Below are 24,121 nucleotides of genomic sequence, written 5' to 3'. Positions count from 1 at the left end.
ATGTTTCCCAGCTTCTGGTATACACAGATACTGCCTTGGAACATGGAGCTGTATTTGCAGGCCTGTCTCATAGGAATTTGTCTACACACCACATGAACTAGTGGTTGTCATCACACCTTGTGGTGGTGAATTCAGGTATTTAAGTAATGAATTTGCAAACTGAAGAAAAAGAGCTTGACTTTTAAGCAGTCTTGTGGCTCAGACTTTTTACACTTTTAAATGTGCAGAATGATATGTGTGCATTTTGCTTTTTTCATTGTAAAAGAAGTTGATTTGTGTACATACACTGTTTGTCCAAATGTCTGGGTAAAATCACTTAAGGAAAATAGAGCTGAAAGTTTTATCAGTTGAAAAACTATGGCACTGTAGATGAGGGGAAGCCCATAAGGAGAAGAAAAGGAAGAGTGTGACTTCCGTGGCTCTTGGTTAATGCAGATGTACAACTGCATTTCTTGTTAATGGTGCAGAAGTGTCATTCTTAGGATTCAGACCTCTGGCCAGTCAACTTAGTTCCATTGATGTCATGGGGATAATGTCCTTTTATGTCAGCTGACAACGTGGCCTGTGGTGTTGCAGCTTCCTTCCATTAAGGCGCTTAACAAAGTGCATTTGAAAGGGTTCTTGGCTCCAGATTGATCTGTGAAACTGGCATAACCCAGCTCTGCACTGAAAACACCTTGCAATTTCAAACGGATCCCTGGCAAGCTTTGGCCTTATTTGCTGGTTATGGGAAACTGTAAAGCTGGCAAAATTGCAGGAAAGCTGTACATTCAGCTACCTGAACTGCTGATGCTCTTGATGTCAGTTCGGAGCTTATGTAAGCCCTGCATGCATCAATTTGGTCAATGATCCTTCTAGTTTTAAAAATATTTAAGAAACACCTTATATGTGGAGGTGGGGGAGGCACTGATTCTGTGAATACTGGGAAAAGGATTAAAACATTCCTGCAATGCAGGAACATTGATAAATTTTCCCAAGCACTCCCAGCATGGCATCTTTTCCTGTGGCCATTGCTGGTGTCTCTTGTGAACTACTGTTAAAAAGCAGTTTATAAATATTCTTAATAATAACAAATGTACTTATGAATAATAAGAAAAATAAGTGCCTCATACTAAATCAGATCATTGGTCTGAGGCGGGCACCAGGATGCAGGTCTCTTGTTATCTGGTGTGCTCCCTGGGGCATTTGGTGGGCCGCTGTGAGATGCATGAAGCTGGACTAGATGGGCCTATGGCCTGATCCAGTGGGGCTGTTCTTATGTCTAACCAGCTCAGTATTGTTAACATTGACTGACTAGCAGTACCTCAGCTGTGTTTTGAGGTAGTTTTTCTCTGCTCGACTAGGAGATGCCAGAGATTGAACCTGGGATCCTCTGTGTGCAGAGCAGGAGCTCTGCCACTGAAGTGTGGCCCTTTCCTGCTGCACAAGCTTGCAGCGGGAAAGTTGCACAAGTTTGATTTCAGGTTTAAATGACTCTGTCCTAGTCAGGTCGGGAATCTGAAGCCATCCAAGAAGGAAGCAGGGACGAGAAAGAAGAGCACAAATGGCAACTCCCCCCACCCAAGTTGTGATGGAGCTTGTGCATCAACCCATTTTCAGATCTAATGACCTTTAAGTTCTGAGAAGCCTCCATAAACCACCTTGCAGAGCTTTGAAGGGAAGCAGAGGCAGCTGTTCTAGAAAACTGCCTGGTACTTAATTTCTCTATGGTTCCCCCCCCCCCCCACAGTGGAATGGACTGGACAGACTCCAGATAGTTAAATGGGGCATAGCTGCCTGCTGATTGGCAGGCTGTGCCTTCACACCCAACCTATACTTAGCACTTTGTTTTCTTTATTATCCTCTGGAATGGGAGAAAAGTAAATGAAGCTTTTGTTTCTTTAAATGCTCCCAAAGCAGCTCCATTTTGAACTAGATGGAAAGCAATATAATGGATGATGGATTATTGGAGTGGATACCCTCAAGGCTACTTTTATTGGAAAAAGTGAAACTTCCTACCAGTGGCTGACTGAAAACTCCACAACCATTAGCTGGGGATGGTCATATTCTTTTCAGAAGCAAGCCTTACTTAAATGCTTCGTCATTAACCCACAGGAGAAGCCATGCTTTTTCCAGTCTGTTGTGTCCCCTATTGTATAGGGGGACACAATTGTCCCCTATTGTATAGGATTGTATAGAAGGAGACCGCTTTCGAGGGAGTGCAACAGTCCTTTCCAATCTATGTGTTTCATAGTTGCAAGATCGTGACTTGATCTAGCATGTGCCTGGCATCAGCATTCCAGATTATATGGTTTAAGGATAACGATCCTAAATTTTTTTACTTAGTTTTTTTCCTTTTGGGAGGGATCATTGTGCCTGCCTGTCTCTCACGACTGTATTGTCATGTCATTTTCAGAGCCAGTTCTTGCATTAGCTTCATGGTGTGGTTGCTGCATCCAAGTGGCTGTTTCTCACATTCCTTGGGGAACTAACTAATAAGGAGACCATCTGGCAAGTGTGCATTTTGTAGTTGCATTGCCCCTTCCCTGGAGAGCATGTACTTTGAGTGAGGAGTAACTGTTTCTTCTCTTCTTTTCCACATGGTCTCCCCATTAGTGGAGTGGGGAGGGAGGGGAGGAAAAGCCATAGGAAATTGACAACATCTGCATTAAGGTAGTCCAAGAACTGCTCTTGGAACACTTGAACCGCCGGAAATTTTACTTGACCTTTTCAATAAGCAGAGGAATGTCATCATCACGTTGTGTATCCTGCCTGTCTTCTTCAGAATGTCCCTTCCCATTTTTATCCTGTCCTCGCAACAGCCCTGTGAGGTAGGTTAAACTCTGAGTTTGACTGGCAGAAGGTCTCCCAGTGATATTTTTGACTGAAAAATTTTTGGAATTCAGGCGTGGACTACAGAAACTGAGTACTCTGCACATTGTACCTTGCTGGCACTCTTTACAGAATGGTCAAGCGTATTTTGGGCTGTACTGTGCCGTAAATTTATTTTATTTATCATCTAAAATAACTGCTGACAGTTATTTTTTTTTAAACTAGCTTTCAAAGAAATGGGGTAGTCTCATTTTTGACAATTTCTTTTTTTAGGGAGAAAGTTGTACTTGGCCTCAAAACAGAAGGTTGCTTCTGCCCACTTGAGAAGGGGGAATGTTTTTTGCAGATTCCCCTCCCCTTTGGCAGCCCCAATCTCAGAGAGCCCATGAGCCACTCCTTCAAGAGTGGATTTTCAGATGCTACAAGACACTGTGAGGAGGAGACGGCGGCATGGAAGCTCCCATGTGGAAACTCACTTCTGCATCCACTAGGGTTTTTCCCCTTGCCTTGTAGTGATTTTTTATTTTATTGGTATGCAAGTCAGGTAACTCCAAAGCATCAGCACCCACAAATCTAAACAAAGCAGCTTTTTTCCCCTCAAAACATGGGCTTTAAAAAACTGCAGCCCTTTGCAAAAATTGGTGCCTACAGAGATGGCTATTTATAATGCAATATAACCTATGAAGTTAAAGTGGCAATAAAATTAAATTGGCCAAAAATAGAAATAGTTTCCCACTATAAATATATATGGTGCTAAATAGCACTTAATCCATTTTCCAAAAATAGGCTGTACAGGCACACCTCAATTTTTAAATAACTGCTGCACACTTTTTTTTAAAACTTCATGGATATTGGCTTTTTTGAAATCTCTTTCATTATGTCAGACCATTAAAACTGAAAATCATAACCAATCTTCATAGTCCTTTATTGTTTTTAATCTTTATATTCATTCCTCTGAGAATTGCGGTTCTGTGATCTTTAAAATAACACTGTGGAATTCTGTTCAACAGCTTCTAAAAGTAGAATGTTAACCTTTGAAATGTCATGGTCAGATTTGATTTATGGGAGTCAAAGGGAAATGTTTAGATTTGGTTGAGTCTGATAGAGAAATTAAAGTTGCAACTCTAGGGGTTGCTTTCAGTTATTATTTCTTGTTCTTCAACTTATTCCTCTGTGCCAGCTAGTGTACCTGTCTGTGTGCTTAGTAAGAGAGGCTTCCACGCCTGCCTATTTTTCAAGTAAAAAACACAATATATGCACATACATTTATAAATAGTGCTCCATGTGTACTGTATATGGTATGCAGGTACTGGTTGTTAAAGAAAACAAAACACAACAATAATGCCTTATGTTCTTAACAGTGGCAGTATCTGAAGCAGCCCTCAGCTAAATCCTCCATGAGTATTAGAAATTTTGTGCAACAAGAGAACTCGTAGTGTACTCATGGCTAAGAGACTCAGGGCCCAATCCTATCCAACTTTTCAGTGCTGATGCAGCTGTGCCAACCGGGCATGTGCTGCATCCGGGGGGGGGAGGGTAGCAGTCACAGAAGCAACCTCAAGAAAAGGTGCATTTGTTCCCTTATGTTGGGGCTGCATTGTGGTTGCATCAGTGCTGGAAAGTTGAATAGGAGTGGGCCTTCAGCTAGAAATTAGGAAGTCCCTGGTTCAGGCAGGCCTCTACTGTAAACCCTCTTGGTCACCTTGGATAAGCCACTCCCTCTCAGTCTCGGTCCCCTACTCCTACCCATCCCTAACATGGTTGGCAACCTTCAGTCTCGAAAGACTATGGTATAAGCCTACAGCACCCGGTATTCCCAGGTGGTCTCCCATCCAAGTACTAACCAGGCCTGACCCTGCTTAGCTTCCAAGATCAGATGAGATCAGGCATGTGCAGGGTAATAATACTGACCTATCTTTATAGAACTATTGTATGACTTTCAAGATGATGTTTGCGATGTGCTTTGAATGCTGAAAAGTACTATATTCATGTGACGAATCCAAAAGATGCAACTTGATGGGTTTCAGAGGCTGCAAGCCTACTATGAGCCATGTGTTATCGTTCAAAGTACAGTCCCTATTCACAATCTCCTGACAAGGCACTGGCCACAAATTCAAATGATTTGTACATCCAGATTTAGTTGAAGGCTGTCATGATCCAGGAACAGAGCTGCTGCAGTCAGGGGGCAAGGCAGATGGGTCTGAGGAGTCAGAGTTGGGTTTTCTTGGGCACAGAACCAAGACACCCCTTCTCTGGAAATCCCTGCAAAGGAATTGGACTCAGCACCATCCTTATGTCTGGAAAACACAGGCCAAAGCTTCTCCTTGGATTCATCATGGGGCAACCAACAAGGGAGTCAGTTTCCCCTGTGGTATAGGGGTCAACATTTGAGAAACCAGTCAAGGACACTTTAAGCCACAGGAGCCTTCCTAGGCAGAGACAGCTGCTTTGAATGCTTCAGCAGCTACTTAAACCTTCAATTAGCCTCACACCTCTGCTGGAACAACATTTGAGCCTGCCTTGAATTCTGTGTTCATCCAGGCTGTTCTGCAGTTCCCCTTGGAGCTGACTTTTGGTACCTGTGGAAATTCCTGAATTCTTGGAGACCTAGTCACCTGACTGAACCTACACTATGTTTTGATCTCTTTGTGCAGCCAGTGTCTATCATATACAAGTAAGCTTGTTTGGTCTAGCACTGGGGTTTGAAAGTGCCCTTTGTGCTATTTGAACCTCTTTCCCATCCCATGCTGCTTGGGTGGGGGGGGGGAAGGGATATTGAGAATGGCCAGGTCCAATATGGTTGTTTTATTCACACATTTCCCAGCCCTCGCATTGTTCTGTGTGAGCTTGTGTGTATGTTGGAGAGAAAGAGAGAGAATGAGGTGGGAGCTAAAGTCTGGGTTTCAAAGGTGACCATCGATCAGGTTTCTTATAAAATGACCTAGTGATATCAATCAACTGGTGGCCTCGATCCAAACAGCCACTTTAGGTGAGCCCTGAGGATTCATGTGTGCCTAGTGGGGATTATTTTTTTTCCTTTTAAAAACATGCTGATGAATGCAGATTTGCAATCTCTTGATTTGGTGTGGTATAGTGTGGCTTTCCAGTTAACAAGAATTGCAACTTCAGAGCCATGTTGTGCCCTAAATCTTTTCAAAACCATAGAGCACCAATGGGACCATTGTCCATTTCGGGGTTTTTTTTCTCATTGAACAGACCTGACTATCTGTTTCAACTACCTTGACTAAAAGGTATGTCTGAGAGATCCCCTAATAAAAACACCAGACCCTACCTTTTGCAATGTCTTTGGCATTCGTAGCAGAGAGCAGTGTGGGAGAGTGAAAAAATGATGACTAAAAGGGATGAAAAAACTGAAAAATATTTACAGGGGTAGGAGTTGGGATTTTGTTTTTATTTTGAAAGGACTTTTTTTTCTGGGAGTGGAGAGCTATACTTGCTCAGAAAACTTTAAACCAGCACTGGGCAGATCCAGTTTAAAATGTGTGTGTAGTGATTAAATAGCAAAATATGCCCAAATTGTTGATCCCCAACCTTCACCACCTCCCAAATTCCCTGTATATAATTTTCCTTGTATTATAGTGCTAATGTGTATGTAGAATCTCTTAACAACCATTAAAAGATTGTGAATGGGCCACAGGCTCCCTACAGTCCCACTTCTTGCCCAGAGCAAATCCCCTCTGCTGCTGTAAAGGTAAACATGGCTAAGGCTTACCAGGTTTCCCATTTAATCAGGGTTGAAGTTAATAATCTAGTTAAGAAGAAAACCTGCTTAGCCTTTGCTAAGCGATGCCAGTGCTGCCATATTCCTTAACCACAGTTAAGAGATCAGTCTTGGAGAGAGTGCTTGATCCTGTACAGATATAAAAACCACAATTAAGACATTAGCCCTGTTAGTTTGTACTGGCTCTTTTTGGTCTAATAATAAGACAGGCTTTAACAGAAGAGACGATAACTAGGGGCATATAAAGTTATTGTCAAAAGAGGGATATGTGATGAGGTTCAAAAATGGACCTCCCTTGTCCGTTGAGCATAAATAGCCTTGCAAAATACAACATTTTTCATCCAGACGCTAGCATGTAGTTGCCCAGATTATTATTTTTATTTTCTTTTAGTGATTGGTCAACTCTTGATGAAACTTGAGTTTTATTTTTGAATGAAAATGTCCAGTGAAAGTACAGCCTGCATCAGGCCACAATATACAAGCATTGAATATACATTGTCTTATGTAAACGCCTCTTGCCAATTTGCAGAAGGTACGTAGTGCCATATCAGTGAATGGGAGCAAGCAAATCTTTGGTTTAAAAAAACAATGATTGCATGAAACGAGAGCCTTTCTGACACCGTGAATAGAAGACTGAAGCAAGGTCGATAAAGAGTACCTAAGGCACCTCATTTGTAAAGATGATCATCATCATCTATGCTACACTCCTAAAGACCTCCAAATGATACCATATAATACTAAATGCACACATTGAGGAATGTGAAGATTAAGTATGAGAAGACCAAATCATAGTGGATTACAGCTAGGGGGAAAAAAGAGTAACTTCATTAGTCATGGGAGTAATGAAAAGGTCAATGACTAGAAGGGGAAACTAAGAAAGCCTAAACCAGCTCCCTTCCCTGCCCCCTCACCTTGGATAGTTGGGGCCAGACTAGATATGATGGGGGAGATCTGTGGTTTATTTTCATGATATCTTTCTGGACAGCAACTACTGGGGGTGGATGGGGTTAATTCTTCCCCCCATACCACCTCCCCAATGCAAATCAGCTCCCCAAAGCTGCTGATAGCCACTGATGGGCAAATATACAGATATTTGTATTCATTGACTGATAGCGTGGAGAGGAAAGCCAAATTCTGCTTTGGGGAATTGCCACAGAGGAAAGGGTTGAGCATTTCCCCCCTGAATTCTGGGCCTGATCCAAATCACATACACACCTCACAGGTATTTTTACGAACAGAAAACAATGTGGGCGATCTGATGATGGATCTCCCACACCATGTTGTTTGGTCCCTTCTGAAAGGTTTGGAGCTGGTGAATTGCAAGATGGAACAGGAGTTCCATGAGAGTGCCTGGAGAACATGAGAACTTTTGGCTTCATGGTTTTATCACGTGCCTAGGTTACATTTCACTTACTGTCCAGGAGATGAGGCAAATAGTGGTGAAGGGAGAGCAAATTGTGCCTATTATAAAGACTAACAAAATATAGTGTTTATATATTTATCTCAGAATAGTAAAAGGCACAGTGAGGATGGCCCGTACCCCATGGTACAAAGACAAGCAGAGCAAAGCTGCAGCACAGTATTTTCCCCTCCCTCTCCCCCAGACAGGCTGAAGCTTTAAATTTAAGCTTGCTTTTTGTGTTGTGATTAGCTAGGCTGGCATCTTCAGAACTAGGATCAATCCTTTTCTTATTCCAATTAAATGTTGACAATCAGTCATGCCCTTGTCTGAATATTCACACCAGTATTGGAAGGAATCATTGGTACCAAGAAAGTTCTCTCCTTTGACTTGGGGCCAAGCTGGGCATGATGTTAAACCCATCATTGTCTAATCTGAAAGGTTGTTTTAAAATAGCAACCATGCAGGGGCCACACTAAATTGGGAAATGAGGTATGGCGCAAGGAGGTGCCTAACATCCATGTTATCTTTTTCTGCTGAAAATCGGCCCCCAAAGTGTCATTGTAGAAAATGGCACTTTTCCGGAGTCCATAGTAGCTGGGCATTTGCAACAGGATAATGCTGTGGAGGTAAGGGGTTAAGCACACCCTTGTTCAGAGTCATGGTCCCAGTCCTGATTATACACACCGTCTTGCACAGCTGCTGTTTTACAATAAAAATAAACTTCAAAATAGACAAAAACTTGTCTAGGACCACGGTCTAATCTGGCCCTCTTAAAAAGTGGTTCTCCAATTACAAGATATTTTCTACTATACATATGGTGGAGAATGCATAGCCCTGCCCTGCAGCCCTGACATGATCCCCTTAGCCTCTCCTGACATCTGCACGCTGGATGCTACATTCTAATAAAGGTCTTTGCACAAAGAGTTCAGTATTCATAGGCCCAGTCTGTCAAACATTCTCCAGCACCCCATTTTAGAGTGGGCAGATTACATTCTACAGGCTTCGGCCCATACTCAATCATGAATAATGGTCAGATGTGGCAAGGTGGCATGATTGTTGAGGAGGTCTATGTGGCCTTAAATGCCATAGAACTACTATGAGCACTGTAGAAGCATGGCATGGTATCTGTGTTTGGCACCTGTTGGCCATAAGTGCACGCACTGATATCTTAATGTTACAATTCACAGTGGTGAACTTCCTCAAAAGAATAATTGCAAGGCTGGAATATTGCTAAACACAATTGTTTCTTTAGTGCTTGTTTGAATGGAATGTGCTTCTGTGTTGCATCCAAGGATATTTACATTCTGCATGCCTGCAGCAGTGGAGTGCTAGTGCAGGATTTGTCACCCAACACAGAATTCAGCATCCTAAGGAGTTTACCTTTTAAAGCAGGAAGTTTCTAGTTCTCATGCTTATGGAGAACTGCTAGGATGTACAGTTAAGCAGTATACCCCCACAGTTTGCATTTGTTAGGAGATACAAAATCTCCTAACATACACAATAGCATGACAATAAATTCATCTCTGTTAATGTGTTCTCAATTTTGTTTGTGCAAATATTTGAATGTTTGGTTAATTTGATTCTTAAATAAGAATTTGAGGATAATTAGTTGACTTCCATCAGCTTAGTGTCATTAACTGATTCATCCAAATTTTAGGTTTAATATTAACTTAGGATGGTGCCATTGTAACACAAATGGAAGAAGTTCTACTTGTGCATGTGGGGGAGGGGGATTTTCAAAATGGCATGTGGCATGGGGATCTGCAGCAGGAAAGGAAGATTTGCAAGCCCCCCTCATTAGATCTTCAGTTCATAATACAATGACATTATACAACTCTTTGTTAATTGATTATCATAAGCTTCGTGTCTCATCAACGAACTAAAGCATGGTCAGGGACACTCTAAACACATTTGCAAGAGGCAGAAAGTGTTCCCATTCTGTCAAGAGGCAGCCTTCCTCTTGTATGTGAAGTCTGGTGAGTTCTTTAGTGGGGGAGCTGCATCACGCTGGCCTGTCCCTCCCTGTGCTAGTATAGCATAATTGTGCTATGCAAAAAGGAAAAAAAAATTAGAAGTAACGGTGGGTGGAGGCTCCAGTATGGAGCTACATAAAATTATGATTCCTAAAACTGCAAGCAGTAAACCCACACATTATTGCCCACTACATTGGCTGAGAGAAGAATTCTAGTTGGACCGGCTCTTTGCCCGGCTAAGGAACTCTACCAGCTTCCCTGTCATTGAAACTCCCTGCAGTTTTTACTTGCAACACATCTGTTTTGGCTAGGACATCAGTATTTAGTGTATTAATCAGTTAGATCTTTTTTTGTTTAAATCCGGTCAATAGACTAAAAAGGTATCTCTGATCGATTGGATAGCAGGTTTTAAAATATATATGTTACCACGCTGCTGATAAAACTACACCTGGCCAGTGCCACCTTAGAAGAGATAATTCCCTTTCTTCACACAGGAGGGAATGTCTTTTCTGACAGCGGACTTGCTGAGACACACACATACAGAAAATATGCCTTTTCCCCTTCATATGTGGGTAAATGCAGATTTACTTAGTTAATCAACTAAGGGCGCAATCCTCAGGCGCCCTCCACTCTCCTTGAACTTATGCCACCTCAGGAGGTGGCACAAATCCAAGGAGACCCATTGGGGCTGCAGCAGCTTATTCTGGCTGAGCCACTTTGGGGCTCTGTATTGCGCTGAATACAGCACCAGGCCTCCTGGCCTGCCTGTTCCAGCGCAAGATAGGATTACGCTGCACAGCTACAATCCTACCCACACTTTCCTGGGAATAAGCCTCATTGACTACAATGGAATTTGCTTCTGAGTACACACAGCTAGGATTGGGTTCTAAGATGTCTTTTATTGAACAGTCGCCCCTAGGTTTTACTCAGGGGGCATCTCTATCTAGCTCTGCTTGTGAGCTCCCGTGGAAATCTGGCTGGTCACTGAGATGAGTGCTGAGACTGGAATAGCCCCTTAGTCTGATTAGGCACAAACAGTTCTTAGCCTCTCTTTTGAAGAACTGAAATCAGCCAACAGGGGGTGGGGTTAATGCTTCCTGTCTCCTTGCTTTAGGTTCTTATTATCTGCTTAGCTTCATTTGTTAGGCCACTTTCACCAACATTCAGGACTTTCAGCCATTTCACAGGAACAAAACCCACTGGGAAGAGTCAGAGGCAGGAAGATCTAGTGATCTTCCTGTGAACAGCAATATTTTTGTATGTGTGTATCCAAGAGGGGAGTAAAAAACCCAAGATGTATCAGACTTACAATGCATTCCCTAGCAGAGTAACAGAGCAAAGTCTTGCAGACAGCCCTTAGCAATCTCTCAGTCGGAGTGTGACCATGTGCCAACAACCAAGCCTTGCCCTTCCTTGTGGTCTTCTTTTGCTGTGCTTTGCAGTCAAACATTTTCACAGATGTTCAGCAATTCAAAGAATACCATGGGGGCAGAGAGCAGTAATATTGACATTGTGGACTAGCCACCCTCATATCTGAATTCATTGCAAAGCAGGAGCACTTCAACAACTCTGGCCCCCAAAAGTGGCAGACAGTGCATCATATGCACCTTGCCTGTACTGGGGAATTACCAATTATCATTTGCAATAGCTAGAAGCCTAGTTACATTTTAATGCATGTTAATTAAAAACTGTACAATGTTCAGTGTTCATAATGCGTGATGGCCCTTAATACTGTTGGCATTCTCCAAGACAGCATGTTAAGCTTTGCAATGGATCCTGCCCCACATTTTGGTTTCTTCCTTAAATTCACTCTGACAACTTGTGCTCATTCGGGACATGAACTTCCTTTTTTCACCTCTAATCCTAATGCAGGATTCTTTTTTTTTTTTCCCAGGTATGGCCCATTTCCTGTTCACTTGGAGCCACCTTTGGCTACGTGGCCGGTCTCCTTATTGCACCTTTGTGGCTATATTGGAACAGGAAGCAGCTTACATACAAAAGCAGATAACTGGTGCAAAGAAAGCAGGCGCACTTTGTGGCTATGCCAATTCTGTCACCACTGTGCAGAAACTTTTATATGGTTGAAGCGGAAGGCTCTCCAACCACGTTCAAATCATCATCAGGCTTTGCTCCTTCTCTCACAGCATTGTTGGCGTGCTGTGGAAACATGATGATGCATCTTGTCCTTTGTCCTAAATTATTTAACCCCTGAGAGATTGTGTTTTTTCTTCCAGTCCAAATAAAATATTTGTAATGGCTAAAGTCTGCTCCTTCACAAATCTGGGATTTCTTCTCCTTGATATTCACCAAACGCCAATTCCTAAAATAAGCTTCTGATTTGATCTGTGATCTGTTAACATGGTGATCGTTGTTTTCTTTTAAGCGTATATATGAATGGGATCAGAAGTTTCACAGTTGGTGTGGCCATAGTTCCTGTAGGTCTCACGTGATCAGGCAACAATTAATGCATCTTGAGCCTATTCTTTTTTTCACTGTGTGTTTCTTTGGAGTTAAAATGGCTATAATAGCTTCATCAAAAACAGTCTTCAGTCCTTTCTGTGTCAAAGCTGAGCACTCTACATAACAGCAGGCTCCTATCTGTCAAGAAAACAAATGCATTTAATAGCTACATAGACACATCCCATCCTCCCCAAAACCTATTGGTGAACTCACAGGGCTTTCAGCTTTTACAGAAACATCAAAGTTTTTTTTTTCTTTTGCCCTCTGAAAAACATTCTAGCATTTGACCCTCTAGGAAAAGAAATTACTCTTTTACTTTGTCTTTTGTGATGCTCTTTTCATTAGGTTCCATTTCTGAAGAAAACACATTAAAAGCAGGCTCGGTTTTATTATCTTCCCATTGGCAGTGCTGTCGCTAGGCTTTTCAGGCAAAAGAAATTGCATGGGCAATTTTCTAGAGCTTACACTCTTAGACAGAAACAAAGCAAAAGGAGTCTTGGTGAGCCAGCATTGCCTTACCTGATATTCTAAATCAGTGGTTCTTAAACTGGTGAGTCGTGATCCTCCAGTTCATGTCACGCCTCCTCTGTCCCTTTAAGGGGCGGGGAAAGGGGAGAGGCAAGGAAGTGATCCCCAGGATCGTGTCCCTATGGGGGGCAAAGAGGGGTGCTTTCACTTACATTTAAGTAAGTAGGGCTGCAGAAGGTGCAGGGAGGCTTGGAATCTTCAGTAAAAGCGGGTGCAAAGCACTTCCGTTTTGCAGGAGGTGCTTTGCGCCTGCTTTTACTGAATGTTCCAAGCCCTGGAGAGCACTGTGGAGGGCTGCACAGGGCTCCCCACACCTCCTGCATCCTCCAGCAGCCCTACCTATTTAAAATTGCAAAGCACCCCCCTTGCTCCCCTTAGCAATGCAATCCTGGGGATTAAGTTGCTGCTCTAGCCTCTCCCCCGCAAACGCTTACTGAGGGAGTAAAGCTCCTTCAAAGTTTGAGAAATGCTGTTTCAAAGTTTTAGAATACCCTAAAGATACACAGCAAACATCTTCATGATCTATGACTTGCTTTGTGAATGTGTTTTATTGTCTTTCATTCCAAAGAGTTATTCTTCTAATTATTAAAAAAGTATTAAATGGGCCACCCTAGTTATCAGTATTTAATATTATATTTTATTCATAAGCCAAATGGCTTCATTAACTGCTAAGATTGCACTGGGATTAATGTTAGCGCAGTACAGCAACCTCCAAATAAGAAAACATTCCCGCCTTCTGTGAAAGAATTAGCCAGTGAAGAGATTCAAAAGCAGAATTGCCCCATTTGGTTGATTTGGCAGTGCACAGAACGACATACAGGCATAAGATTATTTGAGGTGTAGGGCAACCCTGGAAGCACATTCCCTGCATTCTGTTTTCATTTACCATTTTTTTATAGACTTGCGCTCAGCAAACCAGGTTCTGCAAGTTTGCGGCAGGAATCAGACATACACAGTGCTAATTGGCTAGTACCTGTGATGTCCTGAACCCATTCCTTTCCATGCCCAGAGCAGTTTTTCAACTTTTAAAGAACTGATTGTGCTTAAAAAAAGAAAGATGATGATGAACAAACTTTTAAATATATAAACATACATGTGATTCCCAAAAAAGGAGACAGCCTGTCTCAACTGAACCAGCGTTCAAGTCACTGGTATGTACTGTTCATCGTTTACACTGCAAAGGCAGAAGAAAGTCAGACTCACTGCATGACAGAAAAATCCACTGCAGCTCCTGTTTTAATATGTGCATCCAACATTTCTTTGTGTCCTGTTCTTGCCCTGGCAACCTGCACCCCAAGTCTCTTCCCTTTCCAGTGCCCCGGCTGCATTTACTAATTCTCCAACAACTTATACCAGTTGGCAGTTAACATTTTGTTGTGCTGTGAAGGAACTTCTAAAATGCATTGTAAATATGAAACTCTTTGTGACTTACAATGTAAGAAACCACAGGAAATGAAGACATTCCATCTTTACTACATTAGTCTTCCAAGATGGAAAAGGTGGCATACATGGCACAATCCCATTTTATTTGCACAATAACTCTATGAGAAAGGTTGGACAGAAGAATACTAGCAGCACTGAGTTATGGAGAGCTGAGCACACAGGAGGCTGAGTCCTGGGTGAGAGCTATGGGAAAACCGGAAGGTCAGTAGTGCAGTGCTGAGTTTTTGTGGAGTTTAGCAAAACGTAAAAGAGTGGAAAATGTAGATCAAAAGGTGGTACATATGAAGTGCAGAGAAATGCACTGTTTTGGTCTTGCAAATGTTGCTGATGAGAGCGCATCCATAACTCTTTGCTGTCTTCTGAAACAGGCACAAATAGCCTCCTGGTTCTCTGCATGATAAATAGATTGGGTGATGGGGCACTTTTCACAGGACTGGGGACAACCATCAGCAAGAATCTGGCATGAGTAGGTCCTGTGGTGTACTGTCCCATACTATAGATGAGAAAAGTGGTATCACTATTTCTGGTAGTCCATCTCAACGTAACAAAATGGAGTGCAAGCAAATTCCAGGCAGCAAAATGGGGATGGGTGACATTTCAGCGGGACGGGGGCAAAAGCACCACAAACTTACCAGTGGTACCACCACATCAACACATAGCATCATAGTAATGGAACTTATCTGTAAAAATGGTGGCAGTCAAGCAGAGCAGGAACAAAGAGAGTTTAAATGGCAAATTAAAACTTTGCTATTTCTGATTGCATTTGAGAAAGTGGAAAATGCACTGTCTTCCTTTCCTTATTCAGCTCTGTTTCATTGCTGCAGGTGCAGGGATTTATTGTTGTCCTATTATGCTGTTTTTGATTTTGATACTTGATGTTAAACTGCCTTGCGGAATCTTTTAGATGAAACGGTGAGTTTATAAATCTTTTCAATAAAAATAAATGATGCAAACTGTAATGACTTTTTTTTTCAGAACTAGACAGGGGATTGCAATAACCCAATTAAGCACCCAACAGCATAGCTTGGTCCAAACAAAGTGCTTGTGGGTCTCTATACAACCAGCTTACCTCTTTTGCTAATTTCTGTCCCTGCTCCATACAGATCGGTTTCTCTTTCATGTCATTCAGCCTTGCTAATGTCTTGGGGTCATCACGGAGATCAATCTGTTAGGGAAGACTGCAATAAGGTGCATGTTCCCTTAAGCACGCTTTGAATCAAAATCCACATCAGAGACTTTTTAGAACAAGTTTTAATGGGAAAATCTGATCATCTTAGCCAGATGTGGCCAAGAGAATAAGAGTCCAATCCTAACATGCTCTGGAGCAGGCAAGCTGGCTGGCCTGCACTGCATCCAGAGCAGGGCTGGGCCAGGCTGCAGTGCAAATCGATATAAGGGAATGCATTCCCCTTACCCCATGTCGCACAGCAGCTGCCCCTATGGGACTACTCAGATCTGCGCTACCTAAAGAAGTGGCGCAGATTCCAGTGGCCGAGTGTAAGGCTGGGCCGTCCAGGAGAGGGGTCAGGATCCAGCATAACTGCCAAATCCTGGCTCCATCTCCTCCTGGATCCGGTCCTCCCAATGGCCTGCCTGCCGCTCACCCTCCTCCCTCCCCAGAACACCCCATTCCATCCTCCCCAGATCCCTGCCCCAGCCTGACTCAGCCAATGTGAACTCACCAGTCTGCCGGTGCAAGAGCACCAGATTTAGCCTCCCAACTCCTCAGGTGGTGCAAAAGTACCTTATGGCACTTTTGTAACACTTAGGGGCTGGCTCAAGGGACTTGCGCCAGACCAAGAGCGCATCTGGATTGCACTCATCCGTGCAATGTCCTGAATGTACCTCCATTCCAAACACCAAACATCTTTCCAAGATTGGAACTAGATTGTAAGTGGCAGACATGAGGTTTGTACTGTTTGTATTGAATTGTACCACACACAGAATATATATAGTGTCCAATTAAAAAAAAAGAATAAATCATCTGTTTAGAGCAGTGGTTCCCAAACCTTTTAGCACCAGGACCCACTTTTTAACCCATTTCTGCCTAGCCCACAGGTATACACTTCTGATCCCTGTTACGTATATGTAACACTGGGCAGGAATGGCTTAAACAACACTCAATCGGGACCTGCCTAGGTTTATCAGACTTTTAAAAAAGGAGATCTAGAAAGAAATAATATTTATTTATAAATGATAATAACCAGAAAAATACCCTTAAACATTTATCTCCCTATATTTATATATGCTTCCAAACTTCAGGATCTCAGTTCCTTGCAGGGCAATTTGCAGTTATCTTGCTACAGGAGCTAAGCTCATTGCAGGGTAATTAGCAGCTACATTATCTGATTTTTGAATAGCTTCAGAGCTTGAGACAATTAGTTATCTGATCACCCTTTCGATTACCCTTTGGTGACCCACCAAAAATCAGGTCACAATCTACCAATGGGTCCCAACCCACAGGTTGGGAACCACTGGTATAGAGAGTATAAACAGTGTCAGAGGCAGATACCTCTTCCCCAAAGACAAAAAGTTGTGGAAGCCAGAAATGAACAGTGATCACATGTTCCCTGAAGGGGTGAAACAGCAAATAGCCTTGACAAAGAAGCTGGAAGGAGCCAGAAAACAACCCACTTTGCCCCATGAAAAGGCAAGGCTTTCTTTTTCAGCAGAGGCAGTTTGTTCATGAACAGGAGGATTTTCTTTCCATCCTTCTGCAGCATGTGATACACACACTGACTTGAGTCATCCAGATGGAGCCTACAGCTGCTGCTTTATCATTCATGTGCCACACACACACACACACACACACACACCGGGGTTCATAAGTAGAGCACATCGAGATTCAGATCTTTGCTTTGATCCTAAGTTTTGAAAGTGTTCTTATGATTAGATCAGAAAGGGAGGGGGCGGAGAGACAGGACTCCCTGTACGCCTGTGTTCTGCCTTGGTATCTCTCTTATTTTGCTTGTGGCGCAACATAATTTGGATTTCCTCACAGGGATAGTTCCTCCATTCCATGGTCTACCCTTGTGGGGACAGTTGAAAACTAAAGGAGCCAGTCACAGGGGGACTAGCTCTCTAGCTCTACAGCTAGATTATTCCTGACACATCCCCAGTAAGCCCTTCTGCAAACCAAAAGCAACATGGAAAACCTGTGTGCTTTGAAGGAGCAGGAACAAAGAAAAAGGATCTGAAATCAAGGGGATAGATTGAGGGGATGGGAGCCAGAAGCTGCCATGGCTAGAACAGGCAACCTCCAGTTTGGTGTACAGCTGCCTCATGTGGTGAGCTACTAGGGTTCCACATTGGAGTATCTCCCTGGGCAGTGAAGAGATTTCAGATACCAGAGTGGCTCTGGCTACATAGGCTGGCCAGAGTGGCTCTGGCTATGTAGGCTTGCCTCAACAGGAAGAGCTATAGAGATTTTTTTGCTCAAGTTAAGTCTTTGCTGAGGCATCAATAGGTTTGACTTCTCTGCTCTGACCCCTGGGTCCTGGTGTCCACCTGATGGCTATCTATGCATATACCCAGACTTGTCATAGGGGAAGTAGATGGGAGCAAGGGTGGAAGAGGACTAAAGAGGGAGAATAGGACCCAGACATGAAGAGGGTAATGAAGTGAGATGGAGCATCTATTGAGGAACCTATTTAAAGTTCCCTCACTCCTAGCACTTTGCCTTAAAATGTCTGGTATTATTATTGCATCAATGTATGTGGCACTTTCCAGAGACAGCCTATGCAAAGAAAACAGCTCCTTGCCCAGAGGAGCTTACAATCTAGATTTTAACAAGTAGGGGAGATAGCAGAGGGAAAGGGCTAAGAAAGGAGGAAGGGAAGAGGGTGGAGAATAAAAAAGAATGAATGGAAACAAATGCAGTTTATGTATACTTAGGATTCATGTTTAGTTGGGGGGTGGGGACCAAGGGGTTATGCCAGTGGTTTTATGGAGGCAGTCAGAGATGCACAAGCATCCTTGAATTCAACCCAAAACAGCTTGGGGACTTGCGCATGTGCATGAAAAGGTGCATATGCTCTCAAAGCTCTGTCAGGGTTAGGTTTGCATGCCTTTGGAGTCATGGCCTCCCCTTCCCCCAGGCCTAAGGCACACCTACGCTGCAATCCTATGCACACTTGCTTGGGGGTAACTTCCAATATTACTCAATATCGTAACTCAATATTGGGGTGAACATCTGTGTATACATGCATATAAATGGGCTGTCAGACACTAACAGACACACTTCACCAGGGCGTGGAGTGCCTGAGCTGCCTCCACTGCCACCTTACCCCACTCCCAAGGTCTGCCTCTCCCTTGGCGCTGGGAAAAGGGGAGATGCTGGCAGTTGAGGCAGTATGCAGGATGGGAACAAACTAACTCTGATCACTTGTGTGTGTTTTCATGTGATCAAGACTCAGTTTGCCTCAGTCCTGCTCACAAAACCTGAACAGGGGATTCAATATTTTTTGGAAGTTGGGCAGTGTTGGCTTAAGGTATTCAGGGACACTAGTGGCTGAGAGTGGTCAAGTTGGAGGAGCAAGGTTCTTAGGCAGGGATATAAGAAGATGGAGCAAGATGAGACAGTGTAGAGTCTAAGGCAGGGGTGCCCAAACCCTGGCCCTGGGGCCACTTGTGGCCCTTGAGGCCTCTCAATGCAGCCCTCAGGGAGCCCCCAGTCTCCAATGAGCCTCTGGTCCTCTGGAGAGTTGTTGGAGCCCGCACTGGCCCAATGCAACTGCTCTCAGTGTGAGGGCGACTGTTTGACCTCTTGCATGAGTTGTGAGATGGGGGCTTCCTCCACTGCTTGCTGTTTCACATCTGTGATGCAGTAGCAGCAGCAAAGGAAAGGCCAGCCTTGCTTTGTGCAAGACCTTTTATAGGCCTTGAGCTATTTCAAGACCTTCATTCATTCATATAAGTTCATCTTTAATATATTCATTTATGTAAACTTATGTAAATTTATTCAAATTTTAAATGTAAATTAATTCCCCCCCCCCCGGCCCCCAGCACAGTGTCAGAGAGATGATGTGGCCCTCCTGCTACAAACTTTGGACACCCCTGGTCTAAGGGTAAGGACAGGCAGCTGGTGCCATATGTGGAAGAGGATGCTTCTCTCATTTGCAACATACAACACACATTCAGCACATGACAGACCTACCTGGGTTCCAACTAATAAAAAGGGTACATTTGGTGCATAGTCTTTTAGCTCTGGTACCCATTCCTCCTTCACATTCTGAAAGGATGCTGGGTTTACCACAGAGAAGCAGATGAGGAAGACGTCAGTCATGGGGTAAGATAATGGTCTCAGGCGATCATAGTCTTCCTGAGGACAAAAAAAAATGTTTGCATTAGTAACTTGTATGTTGGCTGTAACAACTTTTGCTCAATATATTCTGGTGATCCTGAGCAGTAGCTTCATCAGTATATTCCTAACTTTAAATTGTTCTACAGCTCCATACCTAATGGCCTTCAATCTGGACTCGCTCCATCCGATACAACCTTTAACACATGATGCTACTTTTCAGAGTCAGGCTATTAGTCCACCTAGCTTGCTAGTTTCTCCACTAGCTGTCAGTGGCTCTCCAGAATTTCAGATGGATCTCTCTGAGCCCTTTCTGCAAATGCTGGGGATAAAACCTGGGATGACCTGCATGCAAAGAGCTTCTCTTTCACGGACAGCTTACCCCATTCTTGTCTTCTTACAACCCCTACAATGCAATCCTATGCATGTCTACTCAGAAGTAAGCTCCACTGACTTCAGTGGAACTTACTCCCAGATAAGTGTGTACAGGATTGCAGCCTTTGTCTCCATACCCTACAGTAACTCATCCTAAGTTGATTGCATGTTCTTTTACTGCTCCCCCTTGTCTCCATTGCCCTTCCCTTTGGGTGCCTTTGGGTGGTAAGACTTTCAGAGCAGGAATCTGACCTCTTATTATTCATAAAATGTCATGTATGTGTCTGGCACTATATAAGAAAGAACCATCAAGCCTTGAGACATATGGATAGAGGCTGTGGGTAAGACAAGATAGGAGTAGATTGTCTACCACTGGTCAAGGGTGCAATTTCAATGCTCAATATAGGTCAACTCAGCAGTAGCCTTTGCATGCAGAAGGTTCTAGGTTCAATCCCCTGGCAACATCTCTAGGTAGGCTTAGGAAAGATTCTTGTCTGGAAATCCTGGAGGGCCTTAGCCAATCAGTGTAGACCAGGGGTATCCAAACATTTTGGCAGGAGGGCCACATCATCTCTCTTACCCTGTGTCGGGGGGGGGGGGCGGAAAAAAAGAATTTACAATTTAAAATTTGAATAAATTTACATAAATGAATATATTACAGATGGAACTTATATGAATCAATGAAGGTCTTGCAGTAGCTCAAGGCCTATAAAAGGCCTTGCACAAAGCAAGGCCAGCCTTTCCTTCACTGCCACTGCTGTATCACAGGCGTGAAACAGCACGTAGTGGAGGAAGCCCTCGTCCCACAGCTCAGGTGAGAGGTTGAACAGTTGTTCTCTTGCTGACAGCAGTTGCGTTGGGTCAGCACGGGCTTCAGCAAGTCTCTGGAGGGCCAGAGGCTCATTGGAGACTGGGGGCTCCCAGAGGGCCTGATTGGGAGCCCCCAAGGGCTGCAAGTGGCCCCCAGGCCAGGGTTTGGGCACCCCTGGTGTAGACAATACTGACTGGGATGGATTATCTTTCTAAAAGGAAGCTTCATATGCCCCTCATGCCTTCTTAAGAAAAATGGGATAAACTATGCACAAGATTTTTATTCTACCTGGTCATGTCTTTTTCCAAGTCCCACAGGGTCTTGTCATGTGTCCACTCCCCCCAAAAGAAACCCGTCTTCCCCCTCTCTCATTAACATATAGCAAGACACAATGCGTTATGTGACATCATTGCATGGCCTAGGAAGCAGTAGCTGACAAAGCAATGCAAGGATGTGGAGATTTGCGACACCTGATGCTGCACCACGTGTTTTGCCTTAACAGAGAGAAAGACAGAGATGAAAGGCAGACTGCTTTCAGCATTGGCCACACACCACAATAAATTGTTCTGGCTTTATTGCTCACCAATGCACCACAATGGTCCTTACAGACAATGGATAAAGTAAGTGAAGACAGAGAAAAGAGCAGTTAAACTGACCAGAGAAATAGATTTTTAAAGATTGGTTTAAATCTTTGGAGCTGTTAATTAGCTTTGGAAATGAGGGGGAAAGGATAGCGAAGGAGGAACACACGTGATCAGAAGTTGTTACGGAAAAGCAACTGGCATAAAATTATTTTCCCCCCTCAAAATACAGTAATCTGAGCTCATGCAACAAAATAAGGTGGAAAGCAGACTTTGGACAAATCAAAATCCTCAGAAGACAATTAACCTATGAACTTTACTGCTCCTGGTCATTGCAAAACCCACTAATAGTTTTAAAAATTAATTAGTTCAATTCACAGAGGCTACTAGTCATTAACAGCCAAAAATGTAACTTTCATGTACAAGAGTCAGCATAGCTCCGACTTGTGACAAATAAGCCATAGGCCACCCCTATGCTTGTATGTCTTTGTTCTTCCCACCCTGCTTATTATATCCAGGAAAGCATTGTCTTTTCTGGGTGGAGCGCCTAGGAAAATCTAAAAGTAACCTCTCAACTACAAATTAGCTGTGTTTCCAGAGTATACAGTCTTCATACTATTATAAGCCTGGATACAGGCTATTGTTTTCAAGAGAACTCAAAATGATTTGAGAGCCATCATTTCCTAAGGTGTTTCTGCACACATTTCTTTTGTTTTGCCTTTGCATCTGGTTAAGCAGGCTTTGCTGGTGTTTGAAACAATACAAAAATAAGCAGAATCTGTTCATCAGACAACATGAAGAACAATTCTTGTTTCAGTTGTTCTTCAACACTTGGAAAAGTTAATCACTGCCTCCTGCCTGAGACAGGCTGTCAGTCATTCAAGAATTACTAAAACTGCCCTAATGGTTGGCAAGCTTCAGTCTTGAAAGACTATGGTATAAGCCTATGGCACCCAGTATTCCCAAGTGGTCTCCCATCCAAGTACTGACCAGGCCTGACCCTGCTTAGCTTCCAAGATCAGGCATGTGCAACCCCTGCTAACTGGTCAACCCCTGCTAACTGGTTAAGAGGCACTTTTTCAAGTGGGTGCTCCTCTTTTATTTAGCAGGGGGAGAGTAACTGGCCCACCTCACCCCAGCAGTGTCTGTTCTAGTGGCTGTCTGCTGGTATTCTTTTGCATCTTTTTAGATTGTGAGCCCTTTTGGGACAGGGAGCCATTAGATATTTGATTTTCTCTGTAAACCGCTTTGTGAACTTTTTGTTGAAAAGCGGTATATAAATACTGTTGTTGTTGTTGTTGTTGTTGTGCAGGGTAACAGTTGCTGCCCTAATATTTCCTGATTTTTAATGGTATAGTAATAGCTCATAGGCTATCTTCAACTTATTTATTGTAATAGTTTGCACCCCACCTTTCCCTGTTGGTAAAGACACAAGGTGTGTGCACATTTGTACATGATGCTGGATGCACACCAAGCAAGCATGACTTGTTACTTTTGCTTGGGGAAGAGAGCATCAGGTCCCGGAGGACTTTGAGTAAAAAGACCAACTTTGGCTCTTTGGAGCAACACTCCCTTCCCCTTGCCATTGTGAGAAGCCTTTGGAAAAGGTCATGGCCAGCCACACCTTGTTCAGCCATCTTATTCAAAACTACAAACAAGGCCACCTCCTAGGAGCTTCCTGGCTCAGAGATAAACAGGATCATTTGCGACTACAAAAAACCTGCCTTTAGCCCTGGCTTCCCCTCACCAACTTCACTGACAATTGAAAGGGAGCCTTATGCTGATCATGGCACAGGTCTCCTAAGCAATTAAGGAGTGTCCAGCCCAGGGTATGATACAATAAGAAACAGAATGAGGCAGTGGCGTAGATAATGATCCTGTAGTCTGGTGCAAAGTTCAAAATGTTGTCCCGGAAGTGATGTCACAACCAGAAGTGACATCATGGCTTTTAAAAAAGTAAAAATTGGGAGGAACCCACCTCCTCCACCCAGCAGCTCACAACCCACTTCCTCTGCTGCTTCCCCCCAGTCAGTGGCATAGCTTAGGCATATATCTGCTTCCTGGGGTCAAAGAAGATTTTGTAGTCTCCTCTGAATGACAAAATCAAATTTAATTAAGTAAATAAATGAAAGGTTATTGGCTCCATGCTGTATCATAACAACATCTCAGTGGCACTTAGAACAATCAGTCTCATAGGTCAGTTTGGAGTTAAGCAAATCCACTTTTTGTTCCACAAGGCACTTGTGTTTTCAATTTCTGGTTAATTGGCCATAACTTTTGATAGAATACAGATATTCCAGTGCAGTTTGCTTCATTGCATTCTGCATTAAATTACTTTTCCAATGATATATAACATGATGGTATTATTCATACATACCAAGATTTTCACAATTTTGGTCACTAGTGTCAAGCTCAGGTTGTTGCCCCCTAAAGCTTGTTGCCTGGTGCAACTGCTACCCCCTGCACCCCCTTAGCTACACCACTGGAATGAGGCCACAGGACACCCAGCAGGGACCTTCTCAGAACAGGAGGATGGTTCAGGATGAGACTCTAGGTTAAGATCCCTATGGCAAAGATGATGATGATGATGATGATGATGATGATGATGATGATGATGATGATTAATAAACTTTATTTATATGCCGCCCTTCTCCCTTCTCCCCAAAGGGACCCAGGGCAGCTCACAACATATTAAA

At 43.3% G+C, this 24,121-nt stretch overlaps 2 protein-coding genes and 1 pseudogene across 3 annotated transcripts in view; 1 reads left to right on the top strand and 2 right to left on the bottom strand.

Annotated features, from left to right (window-relative positions):
• PIGF (phosphatidylinositol glycan anchor biosynthesis class F) overlaps positions 1–15,304 on the top strand; it is a 31,414-nt gene extending 16,110 nt beyond the window's left edge. For both annotated transcript variants that reach the window (XM_066624705.1, XM_066624697.1), the window contains exon 6: positions 11,823–15,304. In XM_066624705.1, coding sequence (XP_066480802.1) covers positions 11,823–11,936 — 114 coding nt within the window. In that variant the 3' untranslated portion in view covers positions 11,937–15,304. The remainder of the gene's footprint in view (positions 1–11,822) is intronic.
• Positions 4,607–4,722, bottom strand: LOC136638203 (5S ribosomal RNA; annotated as a pseudogene).
• The window catches only part of RHOQ (ras homolog family member Q), a 56,384-nt gene continuing 39,221 nt past the window's right edge, over positions 6,959–24,121 (bottom strand). The window contains exons 3-5 of the mRNA XM_066624717.1: positions 19,515–19,679; positions 15,429–15,524; positions 6,959–12,526 (exon numbers count right to left, since the gene is read on the bottom strand). Coding sequence (XP_066480814.1) covers positions 12,371–12,526; positions 15,429–15,524; positions 19,515–19,679 — 417 coding nt within the window. The 3' untranslated portion in view covers positions 6,959–12,370. The remainder of the gene's footprint in view (positions 12,527–15,428; positions 15,525–19,514; positions 19,680–24,121) is intronic.

Source organism: Tiliqua scincoides, chromosome 1, assembly GCF_035046505.1.
Source record: "Tiliqua scincoides isolate rTilSci1 chromosome 1, rTilSci1.hap2, whole genome shotgun sequence".
Lineage (NCBI taxonomy): Eukaryota > Metazoa > Chordata > Lepidosauria > Squamata > Scincidae > Tiliqua > Tiliqua scincoides.
This window is presented reverse-complemented; position numbering and strand designations above follow the sequence as displayed.